The sequence below is a fragment of the Malus domestica genome, chromosome 08 (genome assembly GCF_042453785.1).
Source record: "Malus domestica chromosome 08, GDT2T_hap1".
NCBI classification, from domain to species: Eukaryota; Viridiplantae; Streptophyta; class Magnoliopsida; order Rosales; family Rosaceae; genus Malus; species Malus domestica.
The window spans coordinates 20608547-20629115 of NC_091668.1; the positions used below are offsets into that span (position 1 = coordinate 20608547).

The window sequence follows — 20569 nt, forward strand, 5'->3', positions numbered from 1 at the left end:
TGTATTACTATTCGCAAGTCAATAATGGAAAAGGAAATGGGTGGTGATGACAAAATGATGCTTCCAGTCACCATCTAAAAAGAAATGGGTACACTAGTCACCATCTAAAAGGAGGTGGGTGCATGGGGAAGTAATGCATCTTAGTCAGATATGCGTTTTATTTGCGTTTCAACACAACATACTGAATAAAATAAGACATGTCCATTAATATCTCCGAGAAATTACACACACAAAAAAAAAAAAAAAAAAAGGAGCCTTCACGAATGTCACTTGTGTGAAGCCTCGGTACTTGGAGCCTTGGTACTCGGTGGAACCCTAAAGGAGGGAGGCACTGAAGATAGCTTATTTGGAGCCTCAATACTTGGTCGAATTCCAGATGACGAAGGCAAAAAGTGCCTCTGGAATACATCCACAAACTTCCGATGGTCACTTTGAATTCGACCTTCGGAGTCCGTCAGCTGATCAAGCTTCCTCTTCATGCTCGTCGAATAACTATTTGCAAGCATATGCAACTCTCTATTCTCACGCTTGAGCTGCCTAATCTCTTGACTAAGAGCTGCCACCTCAGTTGTCAATGATTCAACCTGGCGAGTTCGAGCAAGTAAGCGTTGGCCCATGTTAGAAACAGAGTTCGCACACTGGACACTGAGAGCCTGGGACTCTTGAACGGCTAACTCATCGGACCGTCATGAAAGTATCCTATTATCTTTAGGAGTGAGGAGGTTTCTAGCTACAACCGTAGCCGTTGTTGCATCCCTCATCACAGAGTCTTCAACTGTAAGAGGGCCATTAGAAGAAAAAAAAGACGGGCGCCATACATTACCCTGACGCGGTGCACCTGTGTCGCTGCTAAGACTCAAATCTAAGCAAATGTTAAAAGGGGAAGTCATTTTCAAAAAATACTAAAAGAAAAAGGTTGGATGAAGTAAAGAGTAGCAGAGATAATTTTTCACGGACAGGCAATCTTCAAATTGTGCGTGTTGAATACAATTGACACCTCTTTAAAAGGAGAGGCAGCACAACCATTCGTTCGTAAATCGAAGAAACACCACTCTCCGAATTTCAAAACCCGGATTTTTCTGCGTAAAGTCCGTCGACACTTCTCAGACACAATCTCAGCTTTCGGCTATCACGTGCAACTTCGTCAGATATCACTGACAAAGTTGAAGACGTGTGAGGTCCATTACGCCAACTACCGCACTTCTGCCGACAAGCGTGGGTGACAAGGCCACGCTCACCCTACCACTTGATGTTGAGAGCTCACCATATAATTCGACCTCCATCCTATAGCAAGACACACATCTAGCTTGACTCATCTTCCTTGCCGAAGGCATCTGCAACCAAAACTCAGTTTTCTTCCTCCCTGAAAACACATCCAACCTGACCTTTCTTCCTTGCCGAAGACATTTGCATCCCAAAACTCAGTTTTCTTCCTCCCTGAAAACGCATCCAGCCTGACCTTTCTTCCTCGCCAAGGGCATCTGCAACCAAAATTCAGTTTTCTTCCTCCCTGGAAGCGCCTCTTCAACCAAGCCACACCAGAGTAAAGGTATCTCATATCACTGGGGTTGAAAGCAAGAGTATCTCATAGCATGCTTTCTCCCTATCCTTTTCTTTGTCCTCCCTCTTCACTACGAAGACAAGGATAAAGAAAGCAATATGTCGGAACCTCCACTCAAGCTCCTGGTAAGGAACCGACTGCTTGGAACCTTTCCTGATTGCTCACCTAGCCGTGCTCTCGAATACGCATCGTCAACATCTTCTGCTTCCTCTTCGTCTACCACGTCTGCCTGGAAAACAGATGATGCAGGTGAAGATGATGCAGATGAAGATGATGCATCGAAGCATATGGAGACAGGCGCGACGAATGCATGTGCTGATCGTCCGCTACTTCTTCAAAAGCAAAAGTATCTCATATCACTGGGGTCGAAAGCAAAGGTATCTCATATCATGCTCTTCCCCCATCTTCTCATCTGCCCTTGCTCTTGCCTGCAGAACAAGGGGAAAGGAAGCAATCAGTCGGAACCTGAAATTAAATGTCCGACCAGGAACTGATTGCCCGGAACCTTTGCCTGGTTACTTACCTAGCGTTGCTCTCGAGTGCTCATCTTCAACTGCTAATATGTCTCGAATTCCCTCAGCAAATGCTTCAAGAGTGTGGATCTGTTGACATCGGCTCTTTGCACTGAAGCTGCCAAGCATGAGTGAGTCGCTGAGAGGTGGTGCTCCGAGGAACCATTTAAAGGCAAAAGGTTGCACATCGCTTCAGCCATGCAAAAGAAATAAGCAGAGAAGAATGCAACACAACAAGCTGGAACAAATCATGAAGCACGAAGCCCTTCCCTGCATAACCACATAATCCAGACGGAGGAGTTCAAGTAAAGATCCAAGCTAGACACCGTTGCTCCAACCCAAAAGGCTCGAGAAGCTTTAACGACCCTTCGCTGGTACCGTCACCGAAGAGCAAAGCCTCGATAATCCTTAAAGATCAAGTCACCAACTGGAAGAAGAGCCCATCAATCTTGAAGATCATACTGTTGACCAAACTGCTCAGGGTTCATATGAAAATGCTGCGAACTTCCTTGATCTTTCAAAGCATGCATGTCCTGAAACTGCTCGTGGTCATGTTTAAGTTCGAAATCAAGCCTCAACGACCCTGACTCAAGATCAAGTGTCCACCACTCTTGAGTCAAATCCAGTTCAAGATTAAGTCTGTGGAAAGTCCTTTGGAGGAAACCAGAAAACTCCTCCAGCCTAGTTCAAGATCAAAGCTGTGGAAAGTCAACAAGCACAACAAAATACGTGCTGATTCATCCATTATCAAAGCCAAGGATCGTCTACTACGTGAAGCTCCTTGTGGTCCAATTTCATCCAAGATCAAGCCTCAACGGCCCTTGAAGAAATTTCAAACAAAATTCAAGAACAAGCCTTAACGGCACTTGAAGAAACTCCCAGACCAGTTCAAGATCAAGCCTCAACGGCCCTTGGATCGACATCTACATTAAGGGACTTCAAAACGCATCTTCTACACGTGACAAGCACATGTATACTATGCGCCTTGAAGTGGGGGCATTTGTAGACATTGAAATTTCGTTGAAATAAATGTTAGCCATCGCATTAAAATTACATTTGTAAACATTGAAATTTTAGTGAAATAAATGTTGACCATTGCATTAAAACTACAACATACACCCAAATTCACCTACAACAATCCATCCAAATTCACCTACAACAATCCATCCAAATTCACCTACAACCTCCACCCAAATTCACCTACAACATACACCCAAATTCACCTACAACAATCCATCCAAATTCACCTACAACAATCCATCCAAATTCACCTACAACCTCCACCCAAATTCACCTACAACATACACCCAAATTCACCTACAACAATCCATCCAAATTCACCTACAACCTCCACCCAAATTCACCTACAACATACACCCAAATTCACCTACAACAATCCATCCAAATTCACCTACAACCTCCACCCAAATTCACCTACAACAATCCATCCAAATTCACCTACAACCTCCACCCAAATTCACCTACAACATCCACCAAAATAAATGGATGGTGGTGGTTCATTCCCAAAGTCTATAAATAGGCTCCTCCATCAAAGAATCAGGGGAGGATTTTTACATGCACTTTCTCTACTCCCAAATTGGAAGAGAAGTCACACCACACCAAAGCCTTGAAGCCTCGAAACTTAGAAGATCTCAAGCAAATCCCGAAGGATCAAGAAAGCCCTCTTCGTTCTTCGTGAAATCCTCCTTCAAGATCAAGCCCCAACGCCCCTTGAAGAACTTCCACCCATTCAAGATCAAGCCCCGACGGCCCTTGAAGAAGGTGTTCATCACTCATCAACTGTTCGTCCAAGATCAAGCCTCGACGGCCCCTGGATCAGCAACACTACATCTACACGTTTCAAAGATAGAATCAGAGGCCAAATTCGTAGAAGAGATTGTGACCCCTAAATCATTAATACAAATATTATTTTGTACACGTGTTCTTGTCTCATTCGTTTCAGGAATTTTCCGTGTTTACAATTATATATATATATATATATATATTAAATTAAATATTAAAAATTGGTGACCATTGGAAAGGTTAAATGTACATATCATTCAATTTCTGAAGTGTTATATGTACAAAATAAATACATTTAAATCTACTTAATAAATAAATATATATTAACGAAAAATCACGATTTAACGATTTTATACCATTGAACTTGATGGGATACGAATTCTACGAAACTAATTTCAACGATCCAGCTGTCAAACTTGTTTGTATATGCTTCGAGATCGCATCAGCAAAAAATCTCAAAAAACAAACATTCAGAGATCAAGTAACGGGACAAAACTTTTCGACGGTTATCAACGAAAAATCACGATTTAACGATTAGTTTAACTTCGATTTTGATGATTTTTTACAACTACACTCCTTGACCATATATGAATACAATGAATGAATTCGATCTTCAATTTAAAATATTTACACTTGTGGATACCACAAAATCTTATGTTATACTTAATGAAAGTATAAATAAACTCTAAGTGTTAGTGAATCTATCGTTTTTATAGGATACGCATTCTACGAAACTAATTTCAATGATCCAACCGTCAAACTTGTTTGCATATGCTTCGAGATCGCATACACTAAAAATCACAAAAAAAAACATTCAGATATCAAGTAACGAGACAAAACTTTTCGACGATTATCAACGAAAAATCACGATTTCACGGTTATTTTAACTTCGATTTTGATGATTTTTTACAGCTACACTTCTTGACCCTATATGAATACAATGAATGAACTCGATCTTCAATTTAAAATATTTACACTAGTGGATACTACAAAATCTTATGTTATACTTAATGAAAGTATGAATAAACTCTAAGTGTTAGTGAATCTATCATTTTGATAAGATACGCATTCTACGAAACTAATTTCAACGATCCAATCGTCAAACTTTTTTGTATATGCTTCAAGATCGCATACGTCAAAAATCGTAAAAAACAAACATTCAGAGAACCAGTAACGAAACAAAACTTTTCTACGGTTATCAACGAAAAATCACGATTTAACGGTTATTTTAACTCCGATTTTGATGAGTTTTTACTACATTCCTTGACCCTATATGAATACAATGAATGAACTTGATCTTCAATTTAAAATATTTACACTAGTGGATGAAATATGAATAAACTCTTAAGTGTTAATGAATCTATCATTTTGATGGGATACGCATTCTATGAAACTAATTTCAATGATCCAACCGTCAAACGTGTTTGTATATGCTTCGAGATCGCATACACCAAAAATCGTAAAAAACAAACATTCAGAGATTAAGTAGTGGGACAAAACTTTTCGACGGTTATCAATGAAAAATCACGATTTAACGGTTATTTTAACTCCGATTTTGATGATTTTTTACAGCTACACTCCTTGACCCTATATGAATATAATGAATGAACTCAATATTTAATTTAAAATATTTACACTAGTAGATACCACAAAATCTTATGTTATACTTTATGAAAGTATGAATAAACTCTTAAGTGTTAGTGAATCTATCATTTTGATGGGATACGCATTCTATGAAACTAATCTCAACAATCCAATCGTCAAACTTCATTGTATATGCTTCAAGATCGCATACACTAAAAATCGAAAAAAACAAACATTCAAATATCAAGTAACGAGACAAAACTTTTCAACGGTTATCAACGAAAAATCACGATTTAACTGTTGTTTTAACTCCGATTTTGATGATTTTTTACAACTACACTCCTTGACCCTATATGAATACAATGAATGAACTCGATCTTCAATTTAAAATATTTAAGTGTTAGTGAATTTATTGTTTTTATGGGATACACATTCTACGAAACTAGTTTCAACGATCCAACCATCAAACATGTTTGTATATATTTCGAGATCGCATATGCCAAAAATTGCAAAAAATAAACATTTAGATATCAAGTAACGGCACAAAACTTTTCTACGGTTATCAACGAAAAATCACGATTTAACGGTTATTTTAACTCCAATTTTGATGATTTCTTACTGCTACACTCCTTGACTCTATATGAATACAATGAATGAGCTCGATCTTCAATTTAAAATATTTACAGTAGTGGATACCATAAAATCTTATGTTATACTTAATGAAGTATGAATAAACTCTTAAGTGTTAGTGAATCTATCATTTTGATGGGATACGCATTCTACGAAACTAATTTCAACGATCCAACCATCAAAATTGTTTGTATATGCTTCGAGATCGCATACGCCAAAAATCGTAAAAAACAAACATTCAGAGATCAAGTAGTGCGACAAAAAATTTCGACGGTTATTAACGAAAAATCATAATTTAACGGTTATATTAACTCCGATTTTGATGATTTTTTACAGCTATACTCCTTGACCCTATATGAATACAATGAATGAACTCGATCTTCAATTTAAAATATTTACACTAGTGGATATCACAAAATCTTATGTTATACTTAATGAAAGTATGAATAAATTCTTAAGTGTTAGTAAATCTATTGTTTTGATGGGATACGCATTTTACAAAACTAGTTTCAACGATCCAACTGTCAAACATGTTTGTATATACTTCGAGATCACATATGCCAAAAATTGCAAAAAACAAATATTAAGAGATCAAGTAACGGGACAAAACTTTTCGAAGGTTATAAACGAAAAATTACGATTTAACAGTTGTTTTAACTACGATTTTGATGATTTTTTTACAGCTACACTCCTTGATCCTATATGAATACAATAAATTAATTTGATTGTCAATTTAAAATATTTACAGAAGTGGATACCACAAAATCTTATGTCATGATGATCAATGAAAATTGAGGATTTTGTAAAAGGAATAAAATGCAAGCTTTGAGTTCCATTGGTAAGGTTTAAACTTTTGAGAAAGGCTTCACAACCTTAAAAACAAAAACTCTTTCATTTTGCATATCCTTGCACATTTAATATTTTGTAATAGACTAGTAGTGTATGGATGTTTGTTTATTAGGCTCTTATTTTCAAGTGGAGATGTAGTACTTAAACGAAAAATATATTTTAATGTTTTGAAGTAATATTTATGTGGTAATGTGTGGTATGTGCAAATTTAAGAAAAAAATTATATTTTTCTTAATGGGTCATAACGGGTCGGATCACTTTACCCGTTGACACGACCTGTTAAGGACCCGTTAAGATAACGGGTGTGACACGACCCGACCCGTTAAGATAACATGTGTTACACGAAAATGACATGAACACGACAGACACGATCCGTTTGACAGGTCTAGTATTAGGGTTGATTTGAGACTGTGGTGTTTTTTTTTTTAACAGCTTATTAAAAAAATCTGAAACATCAAATGTATTTGATAAAAAAAAGTGATTTTTTTTTTAAATTATTGTCAACGACAGTAGAAAAGCATATAATAGTAGAAACATGATGTACCACAACAAATAAAACAAACAAAAATGCAACCATAGCGGGGCATATGTATTTTTGTACGTGGATAAGGACGGTGTCCACTGGGATGAACGGAGTGTCAAACTGAAATACAAAGAGGCCTTTTTCATAAGAATTGCAGACCAATCTTTCATTTATTAATCATTCTGTCACCTAAGTCTCCTCTAAGCACAAAAACTTAATTAATTATCAATTTGAGATTATAAGCAGAATAAGTTATTAAATAATGGATGATGGTGCCTCTGTTCCCCACTGGGGAACTTACATGTCCCCTTTGTATGATTAGAGTATTTTCATCGTACAAACATCACAAACATCACAATTTGAATCATTCATTCTATTTATTATCATTTAAAGATTATATTTGTCAAAAATCATTCAATTTAAAGATACTTTAGACAACTATTTATCTGTTTAATGCATATAAATGACTACAAGATAGCCAAAGTAACAAGTAGCATACTACTGAAATGACGAAGTGGACTGCCGAGGGCAAAATGACACGCAATCAATTTATCAATCATAATTTGAAGTGGCATTTGCCATAATTTAGCTTATCAAAGATTATGAAAAAAAGTGCAGATCGAGTTTAGTCATGTTGATTAGAGTAGAATATTGTTTGTATATAATGACACTACTAAGGGATGTGAAAAGAGAATTAAGCTACAGAATGAGTCAGCCATAATATATTAATATGGACATGCCATCAATAATGTTCGAACCTAAAACCTCACACGTATAAGTGAACAATAATACTATTAGACTGTTATACAACTACCAATAAATTTCTGTTTAATCTCGTATGTGAATGTTCCCCATATTCTATGTTATCCGGCCCAGAAACATACGGTCCTCTCACGGACCCGGCCCACGGCCTTTCAGAGTTAATCCCGCTTCTAATAATAACAAGTTGCCAACAATTCCAGAGCCCCTTTCGGCCGACCGACTTAATGGTTTCGATAGGAACACCGGCGAGTGCAGAGAATGGCTCTGCCACCCCTAATCCGGTCACCGCCGCATGCGACGCTGATAGAATGCTTCAGGCAGGCGATGGATACCATCCTTCGGCCAACGAAATAACCCCGGAGTCGGAATTTTTGAAGAAGCGAAAGTCGTCGATTCTTCCGTTGGAGGTCGGCACGCGCGTCATGTGCCGGTGGAGGGATAACAAGTACCACCCGGTCAAGGTCATTGAACGACGGAGAGTCCATTGCGGTGGGCCCAACGACTACGAGTATTACGTCCACTACACTGAGTGTAAGTTTAATTTCTTCGTTGCCTGCCCAATTTTGCAAATTAGGGTTAGGGTTTTCGGTTTAATTGATCTGTACTTTAAATTCTTTTCCTTTTGGTAGAGTGTATTGTTTGCTATTTATTTAGCTGGTTAAATTGATTGATACCTTAAATTTGGGAACTTGCTGAGTTTTCAGCTGGGACATTACTCAAATTTGGGATAGATCTCTTAAAAGTTGCTGGTAGTAGAGGCTTTGACAAAGTGATACGTTACAATGTAGAGTGACATATAAGATGATGAGCATAATAAGTTTGCTAAAAAAATTGAGGAGTAATATGAATGTACATTTTCCATGATGATGAAAAGGTGGTGGCTAGACGTATGTTCATCCTGTTGAGGGATAGTTTTGTGATTAATGATGATGGAGGATTGTGAGGCCTTTTTTAGAAATAAAAATATATAGAAAAAAACATTGGTGCGAGGGATTTCATGAATCAAACCTTACATGCCATAATACACAACACAAAACTTGTTTTATTAATGTCATTCCTATATGTGGATTTGTTGTTTGATTCTCGTAAAAAGTCTCAGTGTTCGATATCCTGGAAATTCTATCTTTTATACCATCATAATAGAACAGGGCAATTAGCTTACTGATTGCAGAACTGTTATAAAATTTACTTTTGGATAAGCTCCATCAGGTGATTATTTACTTAGTTTTCAACGTCTTATACTGGGGGTGATTTAATTAAATTATTCTGTTATGATCTCAATGAAATACTTCTTATGATGTTGTTCTTATGTTTGTTCCTTATGTCAGTCAATAGGAGGCTTGACGAGTGGGTGAAACTTGACCAACTTGATCTTGATTCAGTGGAGGCTGTAGTTGATGAGAAAGTGGAGGACAAGGTGATGCATCCTTCCTCATTGTCAACCCTACTTGAAATTCCAAGCATTTTCCTTGTGATAATGTTTAGGGTTGTGCAAAGAAAATCCTGCTATTTATGATTATGGCCCTTATTTCCCCCTTCAGTTGCTTGTACTGTACTTTTTATTTTCAAGATATCCTATGCTAATATTTCACTATGCGGGTTTATTAGGTTACAAGCTTGAAAATGACTCGTCATCAGAAGCGGAAGATTGATGAGACACATGTAGAGGTATCCACTGATTAGAATCGTTATTTCTTCTTGTTTTTCTTGCTGTTTATCCCTATTTTTTGGATGAAAACATTATGTACCTATAGACATCACTTTTGGCTAACAACTGAATTTAATAGTCTAGATCATTAATGTTTCTCAATTGGATCAATTCTTATGCCTCTCTCTCTCTTGCTCTTACACACACACAAATTGGATCAATTCTCCAAAAGCTTGTGCCTTTATTGAATATGTTTCAGATTTTGTATATATATGGTCTGAATGTGCTCTTGCAATATTATAGGGCCATGAGGAACTTGATGCTGCCAGCTTGCGTGAACACGAAGAGTTTACGAAAGTGAAAAATATAGCAACTATAGAACTTGGAAGATATGAAATTGAGACATGGTACTTCTCCCCCTTCCCACCCGAATATAATGACTCTTTGAAGCTGTACTTTTGTGAGTTTTGTCTCAATTTCATGAAGCGCAAAGAACAGCTTCAAAGGCATATGGTGAGCTGTATCTCAATATTTTTCCCTTTCTTACAGTATCTTTCATTCATGGTTAAGTTCACACAGTGTAGTCGACTGTTTCTGTTATTAACATAATAATTTATACATTTTCCTGTCTGCATATGTAGAGAAAATGTGATCTCAAGCATCCCCCTGGTGATGAGATATACCGAAGTGGTACACTTTCTATGTTTGAGGTTAGTTGCATAGTTTCTGCACAATATCCCCCTGATGGTCAAAGGAAAACCTTGTGTTAATTTTCATAAGTTAATGTGGGAAGGTTTGAAGTGGTTTCGAAAGTTGCAATCTGTAATGGACTTTGCTGTGAAAATAAAAAGCTGTCTCATTGTATATCCTGTTTGGGTGGTGAGTTTCACACCACCCCCCCCCCCCCCCCCCCCAATTTTGTCTCTCACACACCCTTTTGCAAGATAGATCCAAGATAGCGAAATCGTTCACTCTTTGGCACTTTCCTAATCTCCAATCCTTTGTGTTTGACCTATTGAGGCGAGGACCTTTAGATTCCACACTTCCTGCCAAAGGTTAAGCTTCACATTTACACCCTCCTACATTCATCTATCAACACTATATCATCTGTGAATCTGTGAAAAGCATACACCAAGAAATATCATCTTGAATATTTTTGTTTATGCAAGTTTTCGGATCGTTTTGTCATGTTCAGATATTGAGTTTGTGGCTGATATGTCTTTTTTATTTATTAAATCTATTGAATCAGGTTGATGGCAAAAAGAACAAGGTTTATGGGCAGAATCTTTGTTATTTGGCAAAATTGTTTCTTGATCACAAGACCCTGTATTATGATGTTGACCTCTTTCTGTTTTACATTTTATGTGAATGTGATGATCGGGGCTGCCATATGGTTGGATATTTTTCCAAGGTAATATTTTTGCTGTCATTATCTTTTACCATTGAAGAAGCAAGAGAAAATTGTATTAGAATTCATGAATTATATCATCTTTCTGTGTGGGTATATTTGTAGCCTGCTTGCTTCCCTTTTGCAACTTTGTCCCAATATTGGAACATCATTTTTATGATTTCTTCCTGCATTATCTGGAAGTTATATATCTTTGCCGAATTACCTTGAGTTGTATACGTCTTTTCTATACAACAACAACAACAACAAAGCCTTTTCCCACTAAGTGGGGTCGGCTATATGAATCTTAGAATGCCATTGTACTCAGTTCTGTTCACGTCTTCCGTTAGATCCAAGTACTCTTAAGTCTTTTCTTATAGGCTCTTCCAAAGTCTTCCTAGGTCTTCCTTTATCCCTTTGGCCCTGAACCTCTGTCCCGTAATCGCATCTTCTAACCGGAGAGTCAATAGGCCTTTGTTTCACATGTTCAAACCACCGTAACCGATTTTCTCTCATCTTTCCTTCAATTTCGGCTACTCCTACTTTACATCTTCTTCATTCCTAATCTTATCCTTTCTCGTGTGCCCACACATCCAACAAAGCATTCTCATCTCCGCTACACCTATTTTATGTACGTGTTGATGGTTCACCGCCCAACATTCTGTGCCATAAAGCATTGCTGGCCTTATTGCCGTCCTATAAAATTTTCCCTTGAGCTTCAATGGCATACGACGGTCACACAACACGCCAGAACACAACACGCCAGATGCATTCTTTTCACTTCATCCATCCAGCTTGTATTCTATGGTTGAGGTCTCCATCCAACTCTTCGTTCTTTTGCAAGATAGATCCTAGGTAGAGAAAGTTGTTGCTCTTTGGTAATTCCTAATTTCCAATCCTCACCTCTAACTCATTTGATCCTCCATTTGCACTGAACTTGCAATTCATATACTTTGTCTTAGACTGGCTTAGGCGAAGACCTTTAGATTCCAACATTTCTGTCCAAAGGTTAAGCTTCACATTTACTGCTTCCTGAGTTTCATCTATAATAGTAAGAAATTTCTGCGTATCTGTTATTGTGTGTATATGTGGCTTGGTGTATGCGGATTTAACTGTGAAAACCAAGTGTTATTTTATTAGTAATGAACTTTGATTCTGAGGGTGCTAAAATAGCATTTGGATACAAGTTCTACTTGGTAGAGAATTTTGTTTGTTTGTATCTTGGAATTTGGAATTTTGTCTGTTCTCTCTTCTTGCAAATTTAGACATGTGAAAGGGTAGAAATGATTCTGAAGTCGCTGAAGAATTTTCTGCACTTTCCTGTTTTTAGTTAGATTATTTTACCCTGGTTTATCTTTGTTAACTTGAATTGTCAGTATTGCTAATTATGTAATTTCTTGTGATGCAGGAAAAGCATTCGGAGGAATCCTATAACTTGGCATGTATCCTCACCCTCCCTCCGTATCAAAGAAAAGGCTATGGAAAATTTTTGATTGCCTTCTGTAAGCTCTGGGACCTACTTTCTTATTTTGTTTCGGTTTATTTTGAATCTATTGTCTCTGTTCTGTCCCGATGATTGAGTTCTGACTTTAGTATTGGTAGTCCTTGGAATATCTTTGAATTGTGTAGGACCATTGTAAAAAGACATCTATTAATGGGTTTGCGCCAACAAGTTTTTTGAAATATTCTTCTATATTCCTGCAATGAGTTGCAGTTGCAGATTGTGGAAGACCATATTGAGCCAAAACTCATTACAATATAGTATAATATAAAGTAAAGCTCTCTAACTAAATTGTTTCTGTAGCAAGGAATAGACCATTAGAACTGAAATTCTAGAATTTCCTTCATATCTGTATATTTGCAGGTTGCTTTTACATATAAATCTTCTCTTGCAAAGAAATTCAAAGGTCTCTAATTGTATTTGTGGACTCTATACCCTGCTATCCAGTTGTCCCCTATTTTTAATCTTCAAGCCTATCATCTATATGACAAGGATCACTTTGGTCATTTTCTAGGCATAAACATGGGTTTATTACCACATGATGTGATCGACTCCATCACTTCATGCCCCTAAGAAATTTTTAGTCATAGAATTGAGCCTAGAGGGTGACACATTCTTGTATGATGGAATAATCTTATGAATGGACCTGTTGCTGACTCTGGTTTGTAATAGGCCTCAGAAGACAGTTTTGCCTTCTGTCAATTATCAAAACCAATTTCTGGACTGATGTCAAATTTTGCTATTTGATTGTCTCATTTGTCCGTATTTGTATAATTTTTGCGAGTAATGAATGCTTATGTTTTATTAAATATGATGCAGCATATGAACTATCAAAGAAAGAAGGTAAAGTTGGCACGCCTGAAAGACCCCTCTCTGACCTAGGATTGCTGAGTTACAGAGGGTACTGGACCCGGGTGCTTCTAGATATCTTGAAAAAGCACAAGGGAAACATTTCGATCAAGGTGAGTGTCTCAAAGTTTTTAGTTAAACCAAAGACTCCACCATCGTATAGTTGTGGCTTAACTCTATGCTGAGAGTGTTTGAAGTGTTTTGCACATTGCATGGAGGTTGTTACTATTGAGACCAAGCAAGTATCCATTCTCGAAACGGGATTTTACACGATATGAAGTAAACCCAAATACTTAAGAATTGTATACTGGATTTGTCTTGGGACAGTTTAAACACCGTTTAACATGGGTTTGTATTTTCCTGTATTGCTCTCTCCTTATAAAGCCTAGGGTTATCGTATATATATCTGAATGCCATATGGTTTTTGCTGAGTTTCGTAGAACATACAGGTGATATGTACTTGTATATGATGATGTTTCGCCATGCAGGAGCTTAGTGACATGACAGCCATCAAGGCAGAGGATATATTGAACACCCTTCAGAGTCTAGAATTAATTCAGTACAGGAAGGGGCAGCATGTCATTTGTGCAGACCCAAAGGTCCTGGATCGTCATCTAAAAGCCGCCGGACGTGGGGGTCTCGAGGTCGATGTTAGCAAACTGATTTGGACGCCGTATAAAGAGCAAGGGTGATCATAAGTAGTCCGCTTCATTCAAAACCTGTAAACTTGCGACTGCTTGTATAAATATAGACCTAGGCATCAAAACAAAATTTGAACTTGAATACTAGGCTTGTGTTGTTGACGTGAATAACTTGGTTAGGGCAATATTGTCATTTGCTATTGTCGCTTGAAACAATAACAACATTCACTAGTGCAGTAATGTGAGTTATGCTCTAATCAGGTCTTCATTTTGAGGGACCGATGAAGATCAGATGCATGCTAGCTACAAAGTTATATTAGTTTAGATTTAAAGGCTAAAATATTTGACAACTTAGTAAGAAGAAAATGAATTCACTAAGAGTTCATAAATTTTAAGCAAGGGTGGTTACAGTTCGGTTTGGTACAATTTTGAGTGAACGTGAAATCAAAACAGAAACTTTTTGCGGTTTGGTTTGGTGTACTATTGAAGCTAAAATCGAAATACAACTAAAATGTTCTATTCGGTTCAGTTCAATGCGGTTTTAGTTCGGTTTCAAACCATTTACTAACAAAAAGAAAAAAAATATCCATCTTCCTCTCTCTCTGCCCCTCCCTCTCAACAACATTAGTATTTTTTAAGAAAAAAAAAATATACAGTTTAAAACCTTATTTCAAACCATTTTGCATATTCAAACCTTCAAGGGACTTTGGACCTCCAGCAAGCCTTCAACATTTACACCTATATACGCATAAGATAGTCTCATTTTCTACACAAAACATTAATTAATGAACTCATGGCAACAATCAGTGCATTGTGTGGATATTCTTCGAGATGTCCATAAACTGCAAACTTTGGCAGTCTCGGGCACGAGGAATGTTTCATTCTGATTTATTTTTTTATGAAACAGAGTTGAAACAATTGAGTGAGGTTTCCCGTGGAAGATGGGATGAAATTAGAAATTCTGGTATGGTTAGAAAGAAAAGGGATCCTCTCCGGATCCCTTCCAACAAATTCACACAATCACGTAATTCGGGTCCTTGAAATTTGATCCAAGGATCCCTTCCAACAAATTCACACAATCACCTAATTCGGATCCTTGAAATTTGATCCAACGGCTAAAGTTGTTATAACTTTTAAAGGGGGCTCCCTATTTGTAGCCGTTGGATTAAATTTCAAATGTTCGGATTGATTGATTGGGTGGATTTGATGGAAGGGATCCGGTTAGAAAGCCACTTTTATGGGTCATATGCGCTTTTAAATTCTTTTTGTCTTGCATCAAAAGCTCATTCCATAAGCAATCTCAAACAAACTCTAATAGGAGAGATTTTTCATGTATTCGGAACACAAGTCGGTAACACCACATGTCATCATAATATAAATGGTGAGAATATGTATTGTTCAGTATCTCTCTATTATGACACATAATGAACCGCTTTATGTTCCAAATACACTAAAAAATCTCTCTTAACTGAGCAATCGTTCGTTGATTGCAGAGTGGGATTGTGTTGACTCGTTCCTATAATATTAGTTTTAGGGAGGGATTTTATTGGGATGAAGATAAATACTATGCTTTGTTCTTGTTGTTGCGCATGAAAACTACGCATGTGGACCGCCCTTAACATAACGGCACTGCCAAGTCCCGAGTCCCGACCATTACTTACGAATGAAAAGTAAATTTCACCCTCAAACTTCTCGACACAACAACCTTACGAGGAACAGTTACTTGAAACATCGTTCAACTTGTGTGGATGAGTGGCTCTGGCTCTTCTCATCTCCAATTCTTTTTAACCTCGGCGATTCGGGAGTAATTCCTCAGTTAACAGCGTAACACCATCACATGACTCTGTTCTTCTAGCCACCACTTATAATTCTTCTCTATATAAGTTTCCTGCTTTACTACTTTGAACAGAAAGAAGAAAACAAAAGAAAAGGCAGAGAGATCTTCCTAAAAAAATATTAAGAATATCAGATGTTGGGGTTTGTCGCTAATTCAAATACAACAACAACAACAACAACAAAGCCTTTTCCCACTAAGTGGGGTCGGCTATATGAATCCTAGAACGCCATTGCGCTCGGTTTTGTGTCATGTCCTCCGTTAGATCCAAGTAATCAAGTCTTTTCTTAGGGTCTCTTCCAAAGTTTTCCTAGGTCTTCCTCTACCCCTTCGGCCTTGAACTTCTGTCCCGTAGTCACATTTTCGAACCGGAGCGTCAGTAGGCCTTCTTTGCACATGTCCAAACCACCGGAACCGATTTTCTCTCATATTTCCTTCAATTTTGGCTACTCCTACTTTACCTTGGATATCCTCATTCCCAATCTTATCCTTTCTCGTGTGCCCATATATCCCACGAAGCATCCTCATCTCCGCTACACCCATTTTGTGTACGTGTTGATGCTTCACCGCCCAACATTCTGTGCCATACAACATCGCTGGCCTTATTGCCGTCCTATAAAATTTTCCCTTGAGCTTCAGTGGCCTACGACGATCACACAACACGCCGGATACACTCTTACACTTCATCCATCCAACTTGTATTCTATGGTTGAGATCTCCATCTAATTCTCCGTTCTCTTGCAAGATAGATCCTAGGTAGCGAAAACGGTCACTTTTTGTGATCTTCGCTAGATTGCTCCGGTCATTAGTGTGGATAAGTATATAAATGGATAGAGATAGGAAAGCAAACACAAGATGTACGTGATTCACCCAGATTGGCTACGTCCACGGAATAGAGGAGTTCTCATTAATTGTGAAGGGTTTACACAAGTACATAGGTTCAAGCTCTCCTTTAGGGAGTACAAGTGAATGATTTAGTACAAATGACATTAGGAAATATTGTGGGAGAATGATCTCGTAACCACGAAACTTCTAAGTCCCGGAGTGTGGTATCGGCTTGACTTTCCTTATCTGTCTCATAGGTAGATGTGGAATCTTCTCTGGAAGTACTCTTCCTCCATCCAGGGGTGGTATCTGTAACTGGTGGAGATGCACAAGGTAATGTATCAATGTCACTTGAAGCTTACTTGTAGTTTCAGGCTTGGTCAAGCGCGATACAAACCATGTAGTAGGAGTCCCCCAAGTCGCCGAGCTAGGGGATCTGCTGAAAGAGGTAACAGACAAGGTAAGCAATTAGAGCTCCGGCTGATTGTTCACATTCTCCCTATCTTGCAGGCAGCATGAAGGATAAAGAGAAGAAAAATGAGAAGAGATGATATGGGATACTTTTGCTTTTGAAGAAGTAACTTTCCACAGGCTTATTCTTGAACTGGGCTGGAGGGTTTTCTGGTTTCCTCCAAAGTATAAGGCCGACTGAAGAATTTGAGGGTCAAAACAAGTCCATCAAATCTAGAGTACGTTCGACCCTGCTGATATGGGATACTTTTGCTTTTGACAGAGTAGTGGATGTATCGGCACGTGTGCTGTTACGCTTGTCTCCACATGTTTCCTTGTATCCTTCTCACTTGCCCTATCTGTTCCTCAGGCAGATGCGGTATCTTCCTTGGAAGCATAAGATGTTGAAGATGAGTACTCGAGAGCAATGTCAGGGTAAGGGGTTCCAGGCAGTCAGTTCCTGGCTGGAAGCTTGATTCCAAGTGCTGACTGATTGCTCTCTTTCTCCTTGTCTTGCAGGTAAGAACAAGGCCAAAGGAAAAGACAGGGAAAAAGCATGATATGGGATACTCTTGCTTTTAACCCTGATGATATGAGATATTCTTGCTCTAGTATAGCTTGTTTACAGAAGTATTATCGGGGGGAAAGAAAGCTGAATATTTCGAAAGGCTTCGTTGGGAGTGCCCTCTCAGATAAGAGGAAGGGTTGAGCATTTTTGCAGGTCTGCCTGTCCGTTGGGGATGGAGGTCGACATATATAGGAGTCTCCCTAACATCAAGTAATAATGCTATTCCTTTACCCTGCTTGGTCATAGCACGGTAGTGGGAGCTGCCAGCTTCACAAGTTTTAACTCTGTCAGAGCACTTTGAAAAAATGGTCTGTGGTATCTGGAAAGCTGATGTTGCGTGTGAAGATTACAGACAAGCTTTATCCAAGGAGATCCGGCTCTTGAAGTTGGGAAAGTGGTGCCTCTTCGGTTTTCGAACAAGCAATCCTGTCGGGGATCTGGCTCTCGAGATTCGGAGAACGATGCCTCTTCGATTTTTGAGAAAGCAATCATGCTGGGGGTCTGGCTCTCGAGAATCGGAGAGCGGTGTCTTCGATTTTTGAGAAAGTAATCATGTTGGGAGTTGGGAGTGTTTTCTCGAATATGAGTAAAGGTTGGGCATGTTTGCTAGTCTACCTTGCCACGAAGCACAGAGGTTGACACACAGGGACTTTCCAATTATCCAGCAGTGGTACTGTTCCTTTACCCTCTCTTCGATTTTTGAGAAAGTAATCATGTTAGGAGTCTGGCTCTCGAGATTCGGAGGGCGGTGCCTCTTCGATTTTGGAGCAAGCAATCTTGTTGGGGGTGTTTTCTCGAATGTGAGTAAAGGTTGGGCATGTTTACTAGTCTACCTTGCCACGAAGCACAGAGGGTGACACACAGGGACTTTCAAATTATCCAGCAGTGGTACTGTTCCTTTACCCTCTCTTCGATTTTTGAGAAAGTAATCATGTTGGGAGTCTGGCTCTCGAGATTCGGAGGGCGATGCCTCTTCGATTTTGGGGCAAGCAATCTTGTTGGGAGTGTTTTCTCGAATGTGAGTAAAGGTTGGGCATGTTTGCTAGTCTACCTTGCCATGAAGCACAGAGGTTGACACACCGGGACTTTCCAATTATCCAGCAGTGGTACTGTTCCTTTACCCTTGTGGGTAATAATATGGTAGCTAGGCCGTCAAAATTTATGTGTCTAAACTTTGTTAGTGTTGTTTCTTTGCTATTCTTTTACCCTTCTTGGTCAGAGCGATGTAGTGAGAGTTGCAAGCTTCACGTGTCTCGACTTTGTCAGAGAACTTTGGCAAAGTTATATGTGGTACCCATGAGCTACTGTTGCGTGTGGGAAGTGGGTGATTGAACAGTACGATTCATGTGCTTTCTACTTCGCTAGAAATCTTCGACAGAATGCCCATAATTTCCGCAAAGCTGAGTGTGCGTGTGACAGGTGCTGACAAGGCTGGAAAAGTAGTCTCAACTTTGTCAGAGGACTTTGGCAAAGTTATATGTGGTACCCATGAGCTACTGTTGCGTGTGGGAAGTGGGTGATTGAACAATATGATTCATGTGCTTTCTACTTCGCCAGAAATCATCGACAGAATGCCCATAATTTCCGCAAAGCTGAGTGCGTGTGACAGGTGCTGACAAGGCTGGAAAAGTAGGTGCCTCTTCGATTTCTGAGATCGACCCTCGTGGTCTCTGAGCAGCCCAGCTTTTGAGAAAGCAAACCTCTTCGATTTCTGAGATCGGCCCTCGTGGTCTCTGAGCAGTCCAGCTTTTGAGAAAGCAAACCTCTTCGATTTCTGAGATCGGCCCTCGTGGTCTCTGAGCAGCCCAGCTTTTGAGAAAGCAAACCTCTTCGATTTCTGAGATCGGCCTTCGTGGTCTTTGAGCAGCCCAGCTTTTGAGAAAGCAAACGCCTCTTCGATTTCTGAGATCGACCCTCGTGGTCTCTGAGCAGCCCAGCTTTTGAGAAAGCAAACGCCTCTTCGATTTCTGAAGCTTCGTCGAGTGCAGATTTTTATAGAGGCTGACATTAAGTTCCAAAGCACACTTGAATATCCACCAGTAGAAGCTCCATTCTTGCACTTCTAAGATCTTGATTTGTCCGACCTCTTCTCTTTTCTACACCTTTGAAAATGTCTGGCCCCTCCGACCGTCGTTTTGACTTGAACCTTGTTGAAGAGACAGCCCCGCCTTCTCCAGACAACATATGGCGCCCATCCTTCGTCTCCCCTACTGGTCCTCTTACCGTTGGGGATTCCGTGATGAAGAATGATATGACCGCTGCGGTAGTGGCCAGGAACCTTCTCACTCCCAAAGATAACAGACTACTTTCCAAACGGTCTGATGAGTTGGCTGTTAAGGATTCTCTGGCTCTTAGTGTTCAGTGTGCAGGTTCTGTGTCTAATATGGCCCAACGCCTATTTGCTCGAACCCGCCAAGTTGAATCATTGGCGGCTGAAGTGATGAGTCTCAAACAGGAGATTAGAGGGCTCAAGCATGAGAATAAACAGTTGCACCGGCTCGCACATGACTATGCTACAAACATGAAGAGGAAGCTTGACCAGATGAAGGAATCTGATGGTCAGGTTTTACTTGATCATCAGAGATTTGTGGGTTTGTTCCAAAGGCATTTATTGCCTTCGTCTTCTGGGGCTGTACCGCGTA

At 39.1% G+C, this 20569-nt stretch overlaps 1 protein-coding gene across 1 annotated transcript; it reads left to right on the forward strand.

Moving 5' to 3' along the window:
- The first annotated feature begins 8318 nt into the window (after positions 1-8318).
- LOC103410217 (histone acetyltransferase of the MYST family 1-like) lies at positions 8319-14536 on the forward strand. The gene is made up of 9 exons (XM_029107133.2): positions 8319-8755; positions 9553-9641; positions 9833-9892; positions 10176-10385; positions 10514-10582; positions 11122-11283; positions 12668-12761; positions 13580-13722; positions 14098-14536. Exons 1-9 carry the CDS (start codon positions 8323-8325, stop codon positions 14299-14301), a joined length of 1464 nt encoding a protein of 487 aa, XP_028962966.2. The 5' UTR covers positions 8319-8322; the 3' UTR covers positions 14302-14536.
- The last annotated feature ends 6033 nt before the right edge of the window (positions 14537-20569 follow it).

Coding starts and splice junctions, on each gene's coding strand:
- LOC103410217 (XM_029107133.2), top strand. CDS start 8,323: ATGTTATCCGGCCCAGAAACATACGGTCCTCTCACGGACCCGGCCCAC. Junction 9,642..9,832: donor ATGAGAAAGTGGAGGACAAG/GTGATGCATCCT, acceptor CGGGTTTATTAG/GTTACAAGCTTGAAAATGAC. Junction 11,284..12,667: donor TGGTTGGATATTTTTCCAAG/GTAATATTTTTG, acceptor CTTGTGATGCAG/GAAAAGCATTCGGAGGAATC.